The sequence below is a fragment of the Pterocles gutturalis genome, unplaced genomic scaffold (genome assembly GCF_000699245.1).
Source record: "Pterocles gutturalis isolate BGI_N339 unplaced genomic scaffold, ASM69924v1 scaffold21619, whole genome shotgun sequence".
Classification (NCBI taxonomy): Eukaryota; Metazoa; Chordata; class Aves; order Pterocliformes; family Pteroclidae; genus Pterocles; species Pterocles gutturalis.
The window spans coordinates 13,630-33,600 of NW_010131190.1; the positions used below are offsets into that span (position 1 = coordinate 13,630).

Sequence of the window (19,971 nt, forward strand, 5' to 3'; positions counted from 1 at the left end):
AACTCTATAAAAGACTACTATGAGTCTATGACAGTCATAGATTTTTTTAGAAATAACAGCGAAAAGAAGATCTGCATAAATCTATAACAAAAGAACAACTGCATATAAAACTTCAGAAAAGAAAAGGTTTTTTTTTTATATCATGAATATGAAATCTGCCGAGAAATTTCTAAAGTTTAACATTAAAGATATGAAATTATTTTCAGAACGGTCTGAAGTTTTAACAAAATTTCACATAGTTTTGGAGACTAGTGTGTCTTTAGAACACCTAGGACACAGTGCAGGAAGTAGTTATATATATTTAAAAAAAAATTTCTTAAGTTGCTGCAAAGCATGTTTACTCTACTATGATGCACAGCATCACTGGACTGACCCTGCTACAACATTTATCTAGTGTTCTCATTCTGCATGTCAATAGCTCTCTAAAGCAACAGCTGAGTTGCAGTATTCAAACAAGTCTAACATTAACCCTTCCTTTGCAATTAAATGGGCCAAGTCTTTCAAGCATCCAATACCTATTTTCTGTTGTTTTTCTTCTCCAAATTTCTTTAAGTGGTAGAAATGTTTGAGTAACCTGTGAGAAACCATTGCAGGAGCTTTATGAATGGAATGTATTAAAAATACCTCGTGTGCAGTTCTGAATTATAGTGTGAACACAGCGACTCATATGGCCAAAATGGTTTCATATTAAGCATGAGCAGATGAGGATATTATGTTTTGGAAAAACAAAAGCAAAAAAGAAGGAAGCAAAAGTCTGCACTGGATTATCCATTCTCTGTACACCTCACACAACACGAACCACTCAGGGACTTCCCATCTCATTGTCTTGAGAATAGGACAGACTTTAGTTTAAGTCATATACATTTTTTTTTCCTCTATATTACAGATCTATTAGTCGCCTCAATTAAACATATACTTTCCGTCCATACTGAGTCGTCAGAAGTCTCATCTACCTTAGGGGTTCAGTGGGCTTCTATAGTACTACTCTTGGAACCAGCACAGTATAGTCAAGTAAATAAGTAACCATTTGGGTCCACCGCTCCCTTCACGTTGATTTCTGGCGATAATGAAGCGTCAGATCCCCACCACTCTTCCAAATGAAGTGCTTTACAGTTCGAAGGTCCATATTCGGATCCAAAACCTAAATGGGAAAAAATTAATCTTTTATTCCACAAATCTTCTAGATCATCAGAAATTCAAAGATAAAACACTCTGGTTGGGCAAAACAATCCTATAGGTGAACTGGCATCAAAGATAAACCATGCAAAAAGCTCAGGTTTTTCAACTAGCAAGTAAACTTGAAGCATTACTGAAAGATTTAGCAATGTAATATATAACTTCATATTACAGCCACCTCCTGCACATTCAATCTTCATCCGCTTATTACGCTTCCTAGACAATTCATGATTTTGGACAAATTTTAAACTCTGCTAGAAATACAGAATTCAAAATATTCCAGAAATGGAACTCTGTGAAATTGTATTAAGTCCATTCATTGAATATGAATAAGAAATCCTATAAGAGCTGCTAGTCAGACCAAATGAAATAGGCATACTATATAAATTCTTTGATCCAGCTATCTGCAACTGTCCGAACTTGTGTCAGCAGTCACTTAGTGTGACATCAAAACATTTACTTAGTTTTAAAGGTGACAGATAACCTAGAGCATATTTCAAGCTCGGTATTCAGAAATTCACAACTGCTTCATTGTTAGCCTGTGAACAGAAGCGATGTCTAAAATACGCGACTAACTTACCTGGTCCTGGCATAGAAGTTCAATCTTCTCCTCTGCTAGCACAGCGATGTCCTCCTCTTTTTCTTGTTCTCCTGCTTTTTCATTATTGGAAGAGCTTGTTGTCTGAGACTCATTATCCAAGTTGATGATTTTCTCATACACATGTTCCATCACTTTTCTCACCTGAAGCATATCACTTGCTGACAGTCGGTCTCTATATAAAATAAGCAAAGTTTGGCAGGAAAAAACTTGAGAAATTATATTTCTTATCTTCACAATAACTTAATCCGTAGCAAACTATGCAAGTACACAGATAAACTCTTTATATTATAAATTTAATAGTAAATTATCAGGATCATCCACAATACCATAACAGCTATTCATGCAAAGATTCACACAGCAAAAGGGACTCAGAAAAGTGGAAAGATATTCAAAAGATCGAATTAAAAATCAAACCTTAGATTAACAGTATTGCACACAGCCCTCATTTTTCCAACAGAAAAGGGATTAGTAAGAGAAGGACTTTATGAAGATTATACTGTTCACCCCACTACATTAACAGAAGAGCATTCAAAAGTAATAACCAGCTGCAGTTTTTCCACAAAGTACACAAAAAGTCCATGAAGCTCCTCTTTCACTAATTGTCTCTTATGTAAAGAATTCAACTAGACTTAAAGAGGAATAAGACATTTGTGGAAAATACCAAAAATTGTTGTGACACTGACTTCACACCTGAAGACCTGCGTTGATTTCTAACCTACAGAGCTCCCAGTTACAGCTCATGCGATGGGCACACTAACTCATGCTGTCAGGTTTTGTAACTTTTCCTTTTAAAAAGCTATTATTCATCACTGTTAGAAAACAGGAAACATAACATAAAACACGGTTCTGAACAGCAAAACAATCTATACGTTCCTCTTTTCTGATTAAATTCCCCAAAAGACACAAAGTCTAATTTCAGTCGTTAGTTCTTTGACATTCCTTAGCATAAACTTAAGCAACTGCCCACTGAACCCAAAAAACCCCTACAGTTCTTTCAAATACTCTGATATAATTCAGTGCTTCAGAACACTGATGTTTAAATTACTAGAAACTTCTACAAATTCATCAAGCACAATACAATTCTCTGGCAAACCCCTGTTTTTTTTTTTTTTTTTTTGAGCTTGCAATTCTCTTTCTGCAGTTTTAAGAGTCAAATATGCATTACTTACTTTTTTAGAGTTTTTGCCCCTGATGATGAATGAGGTTGGAGGTAGAAGGGAATCTTATTGAACTTGGGCATATTTTTCTAGAAGGAAACAAATTTGAAAAATGTTAATTTAGGATGTACTGTTATCAGCTGGTATGGGAAGTATCTTCAGTTCCTAATTATCAAAAAGCAAGAAAGATTCTTAATCAACGTAACCTCCACAGCCAACTTCCAAATTACTCATACTCCTGAGATGCTTCAATTTAGATGATGCACATATCACCTAGATGCACATATCATCTAGCTTTTGAATATAAATTATAATTTATTTCAAAGGGAATTAGACAGCTCCACACTTGAAAAGGATACCAATAATGCACAGTACTTTATTTTTCTGACTTTCTGTCAAAAGAAAGTGAGCAAAAATACCTTAACTGGACACATTAAAAAATAATGAACCTCAAAGGGCCTTGAAAACAGACCTTGAGACCACTTATTTTAAATACAAATAAAGCAAAAATTTAACATTTCATTTCAGATCCTGTACAGTTAAAAAAACTGTAGTTCACCTTAAAAACAAACAAACAAACAAAAAAACCACCCCAAAAAACCAACAAAAAGCAAAATCTCTACAGGTGATACTTACATCCACAGTGATGTCAATTACCCATTGTGGCACAGTTTCATTAAGAAGCATAGATTCAGTTTCACCACCTGAATCCCGACATAATAACCTATGACATACAGAAATAACCTTTGTGAATGAAAACAATTATTGTAAAGTGCATTAAAAAGCTTTCAGAAGACCTGCCACATGAAACTTTTTGGGGAAGCGATCACGTATTTTCTGTAAAGACCAGAAAAAAGTAGCTGCAGGAAGACGACAAATGCCTAGAGCAGAAACAGGTGGAAGTGTCTCAGGAGACTATAGGCTATGGCACAGAGAAATTTAAAAAACAACTTTGCTCGTGGATTGTATATGTTTGTGTGTTGGAGTACAAAACTGTCAGGAGAAAGGGAAAGGCACCTGGCAAAAAGCAATTATTTTCTGCTTGGGACAAATGAGCTCTGTATATAAAATATCTGCAAAGTTCTCACCAAACAGAAAGAATAAAACCAATCTCAAGAAATGTGCACATACAATGGTAAAACAAAGCTACATATAATTTTATAAATTCCAATTAAGTATTTTGTTAGAGAGTCCTGCAAGCCACATTTTAGGTGCAAAAAAGCATGGCTTGCTCCCTCCTCTGGTGTCTTTTCAGTGCTCTCTTGACAACAAGCAAATGCAAATATTAAGCCCCAACTACAATGTAAATACATTGATACTGCAGAAAAAAAAAAAATCAGTTTTCAAAGCTGAAAAAGGTTATCCTGCTTTACTGATGAGTTCATGGACAGAAAGTTAAATAGTTTTTGGGCCTATTCAGCCTCAGAAAGAAAAACAACAAATGAAACATCCCCCACCCCTCAAATGTAAAATCCACTATGCCAGTAAATATTGAATGCTTCACACTCTTGAGTTTTTATACCTGAACAAAGTGCGTCCTCCAGCCTCACCAAAAATAACCGGTGTATGTGGTGGTACTTGGAAGTATCCATTTCCTTTCTGGACTCTGTTCTCCTGCTCACCATTCACTGTTGGAAAAAAAAAAATATACACAACAGTGAGACTGCACTATGCCTTAAAATTGGGTACACACAGACCAAAAAGTGTCTTTTCCACCTACAGCTAATGTATTTAATAAATTTAAAAAAAATCAGAAGCTTCATAAAACCCAAGGAAATCCCTATTTCCAACACATAGCGAGTATATAAAAAGGAACACTGGAGAGTAACTAGATCAATACAGGTTTATAGAAGGACTATTTCAAAAGCCTTTCAGAAAAGGGAAATAGAGCTTATGAGACAAAACCTCATTACTAGTTTTCTCCAGTTCCTTAACAGAATTCTAAGGATTTGACAAACTGTACAATACTAATATTAAAAACTAACCACAGAGATTTTGCTGAGACAAGCCCATTTTCCTCCCTACACTGACAGTGCAGAGCTCAGAAGGATGTTAGCTTTGCTTTTCTACCTGGATTTGCCAGATGTCAAAATAGCATACTAGTAAATCTCAGACTCACATTTCCTTGAAATTACTGCATTCTAAATTAAACTTATTTTTAGCTACTTATAGAAACATGGTCTTCAAACACTGAAGAACCTGATTCCACATCAGGCGGATGGGACAAGATTAAAGAAAAATCAGCATTTATTTATGCACCTCTTGAATAGTGCAACTTCCAGTCAGTCAGATATCTTGAAACACAATATAGAAGTATTTAGATACCTTCCCTTCACTTGAGAAAGATCACCTCGATTACACTGCAGCATCTAATTACTGTATTTGAACATGATGTTGAATTCAAGCAAAATAAGAAATTTAAATGGCATCGTTTCATGAGATGAATAATCCCTTAGCTTTCTGACTAGCAACACACATAGTGAAAGAAAGATCAAAAATTGTATCAAGCAGAGAAACCAACAAAGAAAATCTGTTCTCTGCTGGAAGGGATGAATATGATTCTGAAGTCAGAGCAAGTGAAAAATCCTACAGTTTGAAAGACTTCTTCATAACGCTTCTGTTAACAACTGAGATGAACAATACTGCACATATATATTTATATATATATATAAAAATTCTTGTCTCTTTATACAAATTTCAGTGTCCAACAGGTACACTTTATCTTAAGTCACTGTTCACTGTCAGTTTCTTAATTATTACTTTTGAAAGACTGAGTCTGTAGTGAATATTCTAAACATTCCAGTAACCCACAACTCTTCACAGAACTAAGTACTGCAGCAACAATGTTCCACCAATACAAAAGCCAGTGAGTTATACTTCTCATACATTGCCTGGCTCTCAAGCTGCAGACTGCCAACACACAAAAGTATGAGCATCAGCAACTTTATCCAGAAAAGCCTGCCAAGTTCTGTAACCCTCCATGGAGATAATTTTTGAAATAATTCCTGGCACAGTATTTGTCACAAAATGGCAAAATATAGCTGAACTTACAGGTTTCTTAATTGCATTATTTGTAGAAACTAATTTCTTCATTGCCAAAGGCAGGACTTTTCAGTCAACTCTGATCTGGGTTAAACTGATTTCAAACTTAGGAGCTACACAGTCTCTTTTATTCCAACAAATTCAGCCACTATCTGACATTTTACATAGCTATGCTTTTTATCTCATACCTGATTAGACTCGGTATTATTACCTTAAAACACCACTCTCTGAGGTGGTTTTGCATAGACCTACGCCATGTATTATTCTAATATCCACTGAATATATTTTTTTCCAATAAATCTTTCTTTTATTTTATATTGTTCATAATACCTAGAAGCAAATTGGAATTATGTCACAAGCATACTGGCTAATGTTGAAAAACTGAACTATTGTTCTTTGCTGTTATTATCTAGGCTGCTTCTTTTCCAGCTCAAGCCTTAGTTTTACCAGTAATTGTTTTCATCAAGGCATCATGTTTCCATAACTTCTGAATCATAGATTCACCTACTTTTTTTGTGGACTAGAATTCTTAAGATTTTTGCTGACACTTTCAGAAGAAGAAAGCTACTCAGCAAATTTTGGTGTAAAGCAAATTTGAAAGCGTTAAAAAACATTAGTCTAGAATGCATACAGAGACAGCCATAAGACAGCAAATCCAGTTGTATCTGTTAAAGAAACAGAAATATAAACAAACAATGTATGAACAAATCCTAAAACCTGAAAATATTAAAATACTAACCGTGATTTATTTCATTTTCTTCTTCATCCATTGGATTGATGTGTGTTCTAGGCCAATACTCCAGAAGTGCTTGTAGCAGAAGCCCTCCGAGGTTTACTGTCAAGACACAGCGAGGTAGAACTTCACTTACATAAAAACCATTGGCATCATAATATTCTACATTTGAATAAAAGTTTGAGTAGCTCTGTTCCCAAAACAGGGCACAGAAATCTGATTATCACAATCTCAGAGCTACTTGTTACAATCTTTCAGAAAAAGCTGATTTTAGAATCACTACTGTTGGTTCACTCACATGCTGTAACATTCTCTAGATTAGGTAATAGCTCCAAGTTTAGGAATATTGCTTTTTCCCTTTTGCTTTTTACAGATTTAAAACCAAGTTAAATAGAAAACCTGAACATGACTGAAATGTTTCAGAAAAAAAGCAAACATTCTCACTGGAGAATTCTCTGCGGAATCTAGTGTCCAAAAAATAAGCCCTAAAATCCAACCAGCTACTGACATATCTGGCACTGGAATACTTTGAAACATAAATACTGGAATTTATTCTGCTTTTTTGCCTCAATAAATCACTAATATTAGTTAAAACTTACATTTTGGATCAGAACCATCTGGACTGCTAAATCCAGCATCCTTTGCTGAAACCCAGGCTGCAAAGCAGTCACTTTCATCCAAAGTAATTGTCAACATCTGTTTGAAAAAGACCACCAGTAAGAGGAATGCAATAGCTATCTTATATTAAGCAAGTCTATAAATTTATTTTTTTCATACTTCTCTGGGAATACAAACCAAAGATTTTTTAAATGCATGATAGCACACTTTGTTTACCAAACTGTATTAACTCATAACTGGTATTGGTGGATTTAAACTGACTATATCATTAGGTGGGAAAAAAAAAATACATCTGTTATTCACTTTGTCAAGAACTGAGGCAAAATTTTCTTTTTTACTTCAAAATAAATCCAATCCATCAGATAAATTATGATCGTTCTTCAAAACTTATAGCACACTAAAACCCTTGTGAACAAACAGTATATGAAAATATATGAAATACAACATCAGAAGAACATATTTAGGAATTGTATCTCACCCCAGTTTTCAAGTCTACCGAGAACCAGTTTGGCACATACACCATTTTAAATCTCTTCTTAATTTCTTCTTCAAAATCCACTTTCCCAAGGTCTTCAACTTTACATGCCTGTACACCAAAAGAAATAACACAACTTTTTAAATTTTGACTACTGAATCATACAAACACCTCAAAGCTTTTGACTTCCATATACACTTGGAATGATTACGACTCTATGATTTCTCCATGAGTATTGTAGTCCAAAACCACACAAGTTAAAGGTTCAAATTTTTCTCAAAAAATTTAACAATAATTATGTGTTAAGCAATTTTAATTTATTATTTATTTCTGAGATAGTAGCATCAAGCCAATGGAGAAGTATGGAAGCATTACTCAAAAATTAATAAAAAAATTTTCCCCATCACTGAGTAGATAGCTGTCTTCTAGCACCCTCTGTCATTGTTCTCCCCATCAGTATCAATATTTCAGTACAACTCTCCATCAAACACCCATATTTGTTGCAAATCCAGCAACAAATTCAGCTCAACTACTGCAATGGGAACAGCAGTGAGTTACTTTGTGTACAAAAGATACAAAATAATTAATTATCCAACAGTAAAATGTTTAATCCAAAATCATATACTTACCTTCAAGACATCCCAGTATGCCACATTGTTATTTGTGTCTTTGGTTAATATGTGTCTCTTGTCGTTAAGAATGTGGCACTGAATAATACTAGCACCCCCTAGCAAACAAAGAATTAAGGTCACTACAGTGTTGTTTTTTTTTTTCTAATATTACATTAAGCTGTGTAACACGACGTGTGATTGTTCTTTGGTTTCACTATTTTATGTAAGACTTGGATATCACCAAGGTTTAAACACTAATTTAACTCTAACTAACACTAGTTAGATAATAACCACATTGTTTCGCTTGAAATCATATTATCAAGTACCTGAAAACTTGAGCCTCTTAAAGATCTAACATTTTTGCTAATGATAACAGATTTTATAAGGTACTCTGGGAAACAGCTGTTTACCTTTTATAACTTGGTCAGGCTGTGTACACAGGGGTGGTATAGGATTGGTACAATCATTGTCATAATCTCCAGATGCTCTAAAATTATGAATTCCCTTCAAAGTCTAAAGAAAGAAACAAACTAATGACACATTCATAATAATCTATAAACTTTGCTTTTATCTGAGTAACAACTGCCACTTCATGCTGCTATGTAGATGCTAACCATCCAGTGCCAAGTAAGATAATTTATTTCTAAAAGCAACATAAATAAATAACAAAGGATGTGATTCAAAGCTTAATGTCTTTTGATCAGCTTCAATATTAGCCTTGTATTTTTTTAAAGAGATCTTACAGATCACAGCAAGCAGTCAAACTGCAAGCAACAGTCCAAGAGCTCTCAAACCAAGACTGCAAATCCCATGACTACTTAATTTAATCCACAGAGTGTAATATATTTCACTTACCCATTTATTCACAGAAGATTTAGTCGTTGCAACCCAAAGTGCTGGAGGAGGATCAGCTGATCTATCAAGTTCCATCTAAATAATGAAACCACAGATACTTTGAGGCATATTTAACTTAATTTTCCTTTGTTCAATTAATATTTGCTCTGTGTAGCCCTGTTCCCATACTTGGATGTATCTCAGAAACATAATTACTTTCACTTTACTAAAGAAAAACAAAGTTTAAATGAAAAATAACTAAGATGCAATTTTTGAAACTCCAGAGAAATTGTTTCAAATAATCAACAAATTCTGGACATGGAATATTCATGAGATATTCAAAACCCATCTGGACACTGTCCTAGGCAACTGGCGCTAGGTGGCTCTGCTTGCAGGGGGGTTGGACCACATGACCTCCAGAGGTCACTTCTAACCTCAACCATTCTGTGATTCTCTGAATTAAAATCAATTACCTTAAGAACTGGTGCCTTTTCTTCACAGATAAGCACACGGATATCAGGATTTCGTAAATCTGTACAATAAATCTTCCTGTCTCTTCCTCCTGAATAAACATGAGTGAAGGCTTCATTCACCTGCAGAGCCCAAACACCTTCATCATGGACTCGATATGTGGCTATACATCTCTGCTGCCCAAGGGACCACAGGCGGATAGTCCCATCAGAGCTGCCTGAAAGACACTGAGCAACAACCATCGTACTTAAATCAAGTAAGTATTTAAACCTTTTAAAATATTTATTTTCTGTAAAGAGTTTTCATAATTTTTATGCTTATATTTTTCCATTAAGACAGCACTACATGAAGACTGGCAGTAATTCTAGTCACAATTTCCAGACATTTTATGTAATTCCTCCCCTCCATACCTAGACGGACCTGTAATAGAGCGTTCACCCACCAGCCTCCCTCCCTTCATCACTAAATATCTGTAAAATACTTGTTAATCTACTTTCTGTAACCTATGACATAAAATACTTATTATATTGAAGAAGACTAAGGACATTTCTGCATTCTGTAAAATGCCTGTCTCAAGCTAAACACATACCTGGGTGCCATCTCTGTTCAACAACAAAGCTTTTACATTGTCCGTGTGCCCTTTGAGTTTCATTAGTTTTGCACAAGTTCTCGGATCCCACACCCTTAGAACCTACATAAATAGACATTGGATAACTGGTATTAACATCATTCTTACCAACAATGTATCTTCTCTAAAGAATATTAAGCCTTTCTGAATAAACTGACCCTTATTCCAACACGTAGAAATCCATGATCAAAACCACACTTCATTAGAACAAGACAGACATAACTAGATGTTATGCACCTCTAATAATCAGATATTATTTTCTCAGCTTTATTTTAATTTCATTTGCTCTGGCTTTTTGTCTTCTTAAGAAATTAAAAAACAGAAGCAACTGGCAACAGGATAGTGTGATATGGGAAAAAAAAACCAATTTTGCAAATCCTCTCAGATGCTTTTCTGGTGTATCCTACTTTCCTACTTTTTATATTGACTTGGAAATAAAATTCTCTAAACATTAGATTAGGTAAAAAAAAACAACTCGCAGGGGATTTTAGGGTCTTTCACCTTCCTTTTCAACAAAGAGCACGGGCTATCTCTTGGGAACACTTGAACTTCATTAACTCACTTAATTTCCTATTCCCTGCAGGGGTCTTACAAATTGCTGGCACCACTTCTTTCTTACCTGTGACAACTGCTTCATTTTTTATAATCATCTGAGTAACGTGCACCCAAAATCACACCTCTTGTGGTGAAACGTAATGATCTCTGATAGAGGGTTACACAAGATGATCTGATTGTCTCTTCTGTGTATTAAAGCTATATGGATATAGACACATCTTCAGACCAAGGCAGGTATTTGTATCCTGCACTTACACTCTCGCTTAAAAAAATTGTCTACCCTCACTATGAAAACCACAATAGCTGCTACAGACACGACATTGAAAATGAATAAAATTGTCTCTTTATACTAGACTTTGAACTGAAGTGGAAAGAGCCTTACCACATTTTTGCTTACCTTTTCAGTGGACCCTGATACAATAACTGTTCCCATTTGATTCATTGCAAGACTGTAGATTGAGTCTTTGTTTCCACTCAGGGAAGAAGCTATTGCAAAATAAAATTTACATTTTTAATTTTAATGCTGTCATTTGAAAAATAAACTTAACTCAAAAATGGTATTTTAGGGTATTTTAATACCCTTAGATCCATGAAAATAGTGCCACTCTATCCCATATAAAGAGTTGCTTTTAAACAAAAGAAGCTGTAAATGGCATATTGCTAGGAAAGCCCCATCCCAATTCTTTATCTACTGCTGCATAAAACCAAAGTAACTCCTCAGACTTATGGTCATTACAATCCTGGTGCCCTTTTGGTACCACAATTCAATGCCAGGACCATCAAGGTACTCTTGCGCTTCTCAACTATTTTACTAGAGAATTATACTTTTAGGTGATCTTATAATACACAGCATTTGGATTTAAGTGCAGAGATTTTTTTTTTCCAGGCCAGGCAGCAGTGAAGTTCTACGTTATATATTAAAGGCTCTTCTCTTAGTTCAGCAGTGATGCAACGCTGAAGTGACACTGCAGTGTTGAAATGTGTTACTTGAGCACGGATGCTAGCATTGCATTTGAGAAAACCACATGGCAACTCTTCAGCATCACAACCGTCATCAGAGTTTAGGCTAGAAGGTACAGAATTCCTCATCCACTTTTCAACAGGTTAAAGGATGAATCCCTCAACTGGGAAAAGCACAAAGGAAATGAAAATCACCTATTCAGAGATCACCATTAGGCTTTCATCAAGCCTCAAAGCCATCAGGTTTGCCAAAAAGGCTAAGAATAGCAACAAACTGTATTGTCAGCAAAAATGTGAAACTTCATATAATGATTTATGTATATTATGGAAATAAGTTTATAAAACAGTATTTGTGATACAATATCAAACATTTTGTCACAGTGGAAGAATTATGTAGCTTTACATCAGGATCCTTTTAACAACTGGCTATAGCTGTCCAAATGTATACTTTCAAATGGAATCTGTTATTTGTAGCCAAAATAAAGTCATAGTCTTCCACTGTCCACAGAGAATAGTTGAAGGCAAAAAGCAGAACTGAACACTCTTGAAGGTTAGCACTGTTCAATGACCATAATAATTTATGAAAGGATAATGTACAGAGTTATCACAAGCTGGACATCAGGAATGGAACGGAGAATCTTAAGTGTACAGAAGCAAAATTTATGCCAGAACAAAAGCAAAGCTCAACTCCACCCTCTTTTGGAAGGGACTGCCTCTCAACAGTGAAATCTCTCCACTTAATTTAAATTATGGCTATGCTGACTGAGACACTCTTTAAAAATAGGCTTCCTTTTAATGCTAGCTTGTGTACTATGCTTCCTTGTAATCAGACAGAAAATTAATGCACAAGAACAATCTTCATTTGCACTCTGAAAAAAAATCAATATTGTTTGAACGTACCAAGGAAAACCAGCTTCTTTAAGGACATACACCATGCTCTTCCCAACAGAAACACTGTTAGTTGGGAGTGCTAGAAAGAAAGAAGAACAACTCCCCCGCTTCCCTTTCCTCCCCCTTATGAAGCTGTAACTCTAGAAATGTAATTTTATTTCTGTCATCTTAGAGGTAATATCTTCACTTCCATTTGATCTTGGGTTCAACACAAGCATTAGCTTCTCAGTACTGCCTGTCTCCCATTTATGATTCACTTGAATAATTTTGGTTCTGTATCACTGCTACAGTGTTCAAGAAATTCTTTCCCCCCCCCGCCTCCACAACTGAGTTTTCCTGTGAGCCAGCAAATTAATTCTTCCTTCAAAATCTCCCTGTTCAACCAGAAGATAGCATAACTTCCAGTTACCAGCAAAGTTTGGTGATAACATAATTCTACTTTCAGTGAAAGAAAACTTCTGGGAAATATAAGGTAAACCTACATAGTTATGTGCCATCATGTGCCATCCCAATGCCATTGCAATGCCATCACACAGCATAACAGCTCACCAGAAGCCATCTCTTTCTGATGGCTACACAGACATACCAGCATAAGGATATACTTGAATTAAAAAGCCCTGTAGACAGAACAAATGCAAACCAGACAGTTCTGCCCACCACATGCACGTTTGGTTTTAGAAGCTACCAAATCCACGAATTTACACACTTTGCAGAATTAGCCAGAACAGTAATTCAAAAAACACACCAAAACACCTATATGCCTCCCTTTTATATATAGATTCACATATTCCTGAAGTGTCTTAAAAGTTTGTTTCGCCAATTCCAAATTTTAGTTTTGCAGATTTTTCTTGAGTCATTCCTGACCTATGAATGAGAAAGCAAGTAGTCATATTTAGAAAATTCAAGTGTGGCAGTGAAGCAAGATGGTATATTCTTTATACATCTGAGACTGCTACTGTTTAACCATGTATCAAACACTAAGTATAAAATGAAAGAGATCAGTCACTTTGAACACTATTTTTCCAACCTACAAAACACCGTGGTCAAACTAGACTTCCTTCTGAAAAAATATATTGTAAAATAGCCAAGACAAACCAGGAGGCTAATGACACAGATATATGCGATTCACATGAGCAATTAAATCTAGCTGAACTCGAAGACTGGTGTCATACTTCCCAGAAGAGAAACTCAATCAGCGCTATCTTAACTATTCTAAGAAAGTGGTGCTGGAATTTCTCAATGGGGAAAGATCTCATAATTTATTGTAATGTCTTTATTGGGATAGAGAAGCAGGACAGATCACTTCTTAAAAGATGATGACGACGACATTAAGGATTAACCCTGATAAGCAGAATCTACAGACAGTTTCCCCTTGGGTTCTAATATCTAACTACTGAGTTAGATCTCACTAGCATGCTATCCTTACATGTAACTAGTGCTTAGTATTACTTCGCACCTTTTCAAATCTAAATTTATCTAGTAACTTTATTCTTCGGAGAGATCGATTTGATTACATGTATCAGGTTCTGCTTTAGGAGCTGTACTGTACTTTTGGCAGCATCTATATAAACAAACAAAAATCCAAACCAAAAAACAAGCAAATTATAATACACAGAAAATGCACTGACAAATAACCTAAGGGAAAGTTTCTAAAACAGGTTAGTTGAGAAGCAAAAAGATTCTTAAGCTTACACTCTATCAAGTTTCAGACAATACCAGCACACTACACTTCAGGAGAAAATGTTCAAAGAGACCTGTCCTCTATTCTGAATGGAAGGACTGTCAGCTGCTCTAGATTTTCAGCTGTTTATATAACACAACAAATGGACTGAGTATATACTAAAGCCACCTTAAAATTTCTTGCGCATTTTTTCTGTACACTCAGAAACAGGTATCTATAGTTTTAAACTGATCTCACAGGTTATGCTACTCAATAGAATGCATTTCATCTGCCTGCCCACTCCCCAGGTACCTACTTGTTACGGTGTTATTTGAGGCAGTCAGTGCTGTTAGAGTATTTACATCCCAGAGGAATATCTGTCTGTCCAGCCCGGCAGATGCTACCAGCTCTTTATCTTTTGCGTATGCTAAGGCTTTCACATAATCCTACAATAAATATAACAATGTGGATCAACAATATTATCCATTTGAACTCTACATGTTAATAAGACTGTCAATGATAACATACAGTATTTACAGATAACGTTTTTCACCTTATGCGTTCTCAGTGTTGACATGCAAAATCCCTTATGTGCATTCCACACTTTAACAGTAGTATCTGAAGAAGCAGATATCACTAAATTGGAAAGAATAAAGAGTAAACTTTAATGGCTTTTGTATTCTTTTAGAGCATATTTGTGCTATTCTTTTTTTTTTAATATTAAATGAATCACATATAAACATACACATTTAAATTTTAATCCAAACACCTGCTTATATTATTTACTAAATGTACAATACACATCATAGAAATGAATTTTACATGCTAAGAAAAGATAGCAAATAATTAAAGCTGTAGATAATATACTTTTATACACAATTGCTAAACAATGTAGTTTTCAAGCAGTTGAGTACTTACATGTTTTACCATTGCAGCAGAGCACAATATCATTTACCCAATCTGTGTGATGTTCCATAGATGCTATGTAAGGGTCTTGCTGCAAATTAAGAAAAAAAATGTTTATCAGATCTCATCACAAATGGAAAAGACTGTGACTATCAGATCCTGTTGTGACATTTTCTTCAAACTTCAAGTGGATCAAAAGTTCCCTAATGTAGAGTTGCTTGAACTCACTATTCCAGAACTTTTTGTGAAACAACTATACAGCTATGTAAGATATCACAAATTAGTTTTCATTGTAATATTTATATATTTTAAATGCAGTTTCATTTCATATATAATTTTACCTTAAAGTGTTTGGTTTTGAATCACAGAAAAACTTATAACCAGAACAAGAGGGGTCACTAAGCTAATGCTATTTCTGCATTTATGGGACTGGACTTGTTCTGCTGTGAAGAGGAACAGAACAATGAAAACACAACACAATGGTCTCTTGGGATCTCTCCAAGTCATGAACTTCACGAACTTTTACATTCTGCACCTTTCACATGCAAGACCTGGTTTCCAGTAATCTGCTCAAGTTCCTAACACTGGCCTTTTGGTCAGTGGTACGCACACCAGTATATGCTGGGGACCACCCAGCTGGAAATCTGCTGTGCAGAAAAGGACCTGGGGGGTCCTTGTGGACACCAAGGTGAACATGAACCAGCAACATTTCCTTGTGACAAGGAAGGCGAATGTCATCTTGGGCTGCATTACGCAAAGCACGGCCAGCAGGTCAAGGGAGGTGATCCTTCCCCTCTATTCAGCACTGGTGAGGGAACATCTGAAGTACTGGGTCCAGTTCTGGGCTCCCCAATACAAGAGAGACATGGACAGACTGCAGAGAGTCCAGTGAAGGGCCACAAAAATCATTAAGGGACTGAAGCATCTCTGCTATACAGCAAGGCTGAGAGGTCTGGGACTGTTCAGCCTGGAGAAGAGAAGGCTCAGGGGGGATCTCATCAATGTATATAAATACCTGAAGGGAGTGTGTGAAAAAGGAAGAGCCAGGGTCTTTTCAGTGGTGCCCAGTGGCAGGATCAGAGGCCATGGGCACAAACTGAAACACAAGAGGTTCATTCTGAACATCAGGAAACACTCTTCTACTGTGAGGGTAACTGAGCACCAGCACAGGCTGCCTGGGGAGGTTGTGGAGTCTCCATCCTTGGAGATATTCAAAAGCCATCTGGACATGGTGGTGGGTAACAGGCTCTATCTAGGTGGCCCTGCTTGAGCAGGGGGGCTGGACCAGATGACCTCCAGAGGCCCCTTCTAACCTCAAGCATTCTCTGACTACTAATTTAGTTCTCTCTCCTAAACACAACAGTGTCTTCTAATAAACTGTCTTTAGTTATTAAACAATGGTGAAAGTAAGTGGATCAAGAGATGCTTCCTTTTTTCCTTCAAAGTAAAGGTAACATTTAGTTCATAAAGGGGAGAAGATGACAAGATTCTCCCAAAATATCAAAATATACAAAATACTCATTGACCAAAGTAAACAGTCCATCAAATTGTATGTTCCTAGTGACTGTATTTGTCTCCTTCATCACTGCAAATGACATCACTTTGTATTTAACTTTCTCTCAGCTGTGACTAGCTCACTGGAGGATAAGCCCAAATGTAGGTTTGTAAAATCCCCACATTTTGTTACAATATGAGCAATAGCAAAATGATTTTCCTACCATAATAATTGTCAGCTGTTAAAAAACAATATCAGATGTATACCTGTAGGCAGCTTATTAGCATGATAACTTGGAAAAAAGTAAGCGTAGACCTAGGAATCCTCTCTTGACTTACCTTGTGCTGATTGACACTCCATATCCTTATAATGGAGTCTCGGCCTGCCGTGAAGAGTCTATTTAATGCTGGATCCAGCTGGAGTGCATTTACCCCATTTCGGTTATACTTCTCCACTTCATCTCTAATCACATAGGAGACCTAAAATACATTTACACAAATCCAATTATGGTATTAAGATACTGACTTGGCCATGAAAATCTTCCATCTAATTTCATTTTTGTGAGGTTCTCAGGTAGGAAATATTAAAAGCTTTACAAGCATTAAATAAGTCTGTTAGTTTGAGAGCTACCACCTCAGGAATTCCACCTCCCTGTCCCCGCTTGAAACGGGAAAGAATCACACAGAAGATGTCAGCAGTGCTAGAGCTGGAGCACAACAGATTATTTAATCATTACAACTAAAGCTTAGACCTAGAAAATCCTTAGTTCAATTCCCTGCTCTGCACAGATATTCTGGGTGATCTGAAATACCACACTGAGTTTGTGTCTCAGTTCCTAAGTATGTTTCACAGTTCCTATAGCTGAGATGACAGTATCTCCCAGACTCACAAGGGACGGGATATGGTCACTAAAGGATTACAAAGCACTGGAAGACTGCAGATACAAATTGTAGGTGTTTCAGGCATCGCAACTGTTTTGAAACAATTTTTTTAAAACTACCTACTTTCTACTATAATAAGAAGCACAAATATTTACTGCTCTTTCAGACAGATAAATTATTCCTTTAGTTTCTTTCCTTCTGTGTTTGACAGAACTGTGTGTATGGGTTATTTCATAGTTTTGTTCAGAAACACTAAAAGAAGATTTATGGAGACACTGCAAAGGCTTTAGCACTCTCCATTATTACTCTTCAGTAAACATGACTATAAGGCACTGCAGTTTCTTCAGAGCTACCCCGTTCACACTGTGCTCATCACTCCTGATCGCAGGGTTTATGCATTCCCATGAGGAGAGCCCTCACACACAGAGAAAAGGAGGAGAAGCTGCCAGCTATGCCTCTCCCAGATTCTGTAAAATATAATCAGAACAACAAGGTAAAATTTTAGGCTTGGTGTAATCCAATCTGCCCACAGCAAATAAGTACCAGTGTTTTGAAAATGCTTTCAAGGAGTAATAGTGGGCTAGAGATCTGAAAGTAATTTTCCAGTCCAATAACTGCATTATAGCAATACAAAGAAAATGTTTTCCAGACCAGATCTCAGTTACGCAAAATAAAACCAACAAATTAAATAAAATGTTCAGTGGTCCTTATCACTGAAGAAACATTTTACAGCATCTCAGATTCCATTCCACAAGAACTGACACGTCCGTTTGGTGAATGTGGGCAACACCTAAACCAAATTATCCCATCCCAGTGCAGCACAGTGAGAAAACTGATGCTTCTAGAAAGCATGCATCCAGACCCATTCTCTGTGTTAGAAACAGCTGCAACAGCTCTATAGACCAACACTGGAGGATCAAAATTGAGAGCCTCCTGAATCCTTCTGCCCTAATACTCTGTTACCATTCCACAAGTTCATTTACTACATTTACTGTGTTATGTCCCAATGCTCTTCTTAAAGCTCTTTTTGCTCATCTTCTTTTCTAGCCACTTGCAGTCCTTGTAGAGTCACAGCTCATCCTCCCAATTTCAGTTTGTGTCCCAGTTTCCAGCGCTCTTGGCTTCTCTCACCCATTCCAGACTCATCCATAATATTCTTGCTATCCATGCACAAGTCTCCACCTACACACAGCTGCAGAGATGTTCCTGAGAAAAGATACCATCAACCATGCATAAAAGTGTTATGTTAAAACTCTTCAACTACTTGAAGTATTTTTTTTGTGATGCACAGAGCAAGATGTATGTGCAGCTCCTCACCTGGGCTTGATCATATCATGTCTACATTGGTAGAAGACCTGCACAGACTATTTGAGTAAGAGAATGTTACAAACAAAGTCAACTTCTAATGTGACACAAACTACAAGGCAAAGGGATGGCCATCCAATTCACATTGCCTTCCAACTCTTTGAATAAAGCCTATGAAAACATTGAGTTAAAAATACTAAGTGTGAGTAGATAAAACACAAATTAAAGGAATTCAAAACCTAAAGGTCAATAGATCAAATTTGCTGTTAGTTACTAGTGAGAACAATCTCCTCCTGAAATAGTGTCAGACTCAAGATCTGCAGGGGCCCTTCAGCTATTGTGTCTCCAAACTGACAGCAGAGTATTTTTTGACAAAACCTCAATTTTTGGATTTGTTCATCTTCTGTCAGTCACCCCCCATACTTGTTATACTTTCAGGCCTAACTTAGAGCTATCCCTTTATTCCACTTGTAAGTAAGACTGTCAAACTATGTTAGTCACCCAAGGATTTTATGGAGCTTTTTGCTCATAATAATGTTACTTTTTAATTTACAGGGGTGCCATCTTGGTTTAGGCCCAGTCGGAAACAAGTGCCACACAGCCACTCACACCCATCACCCGTGGAACAGGGAGGAGAAAATATAACAAAAGGTTCACGGGTCGAGACAGGGAGGGATCACTCACCAATTATGGTCATGGGCCAAACAGACTCAACTTGGGGAAAAATCAATTTAATTTGTTATCAATCAAATCAGGGTAGGATAATAAGAAATAAACCCAAATCTTAAAAACACCTTCCCCCCACCCCTCCCTTCTTCCTGGGTTCAACTTCACTCCTGATTTTCTCTACCTCCTCCCCACCTGCAGTGCAGGGGGACAAGAAATGGGGGTTGTGGTCAGTTCATCACATGTTGTCTCAGCTGCTCCTTCCTCCCCAGGGGGAAGACTCCTCACATGCTTCCCCTGCTCCAG

The 19,971-nt window shown here is 36.6% G+C and overlaps 1 protein-coding gene across 1 annotated transcript; it reads right to left on the minus strand.

Moving 5' to 3' along the window:
- Nucleotides 1-596: 596 nt before the first annotated feature.
- On the minus strand, nucleotides 597-17,292 carry WDR48 (WD repeat domain 48; the record flags this gene model as incomplete). Its single annotated transcript, XM_010080533.1, has 18 exons — nucleotides 597-1,141; nucleotides 1,757-1,949; nucleotides 2,947-3,023; nucleotides 3,571-3,658; nucleotides 4,457-4,562; nucleotides 6,716-6,811; nucleotides 7,309-7,405; nucleotides 7,806-7,913; nucleotides 8,432-8,529; nucleotides 8,824-8,926; nucleotides 9,269-9,343; nucleotides 9,721-9,945; nucleotides 10,308-10,409; nucleotides 11,299-11,387; nucleotides 14,729-14,858; nucleotides 14,966-15,048; nucleotides 15,331-15,409; nucleotides 17,152-17,292. Coding segments are annotated over 18 exons (1,986 nt in total), but the record flags the coding sequence as incomplete, so codon positions are not given.
- Nucleotides 17,293-19,971: the final 2,679 nt, after the last annotated feature.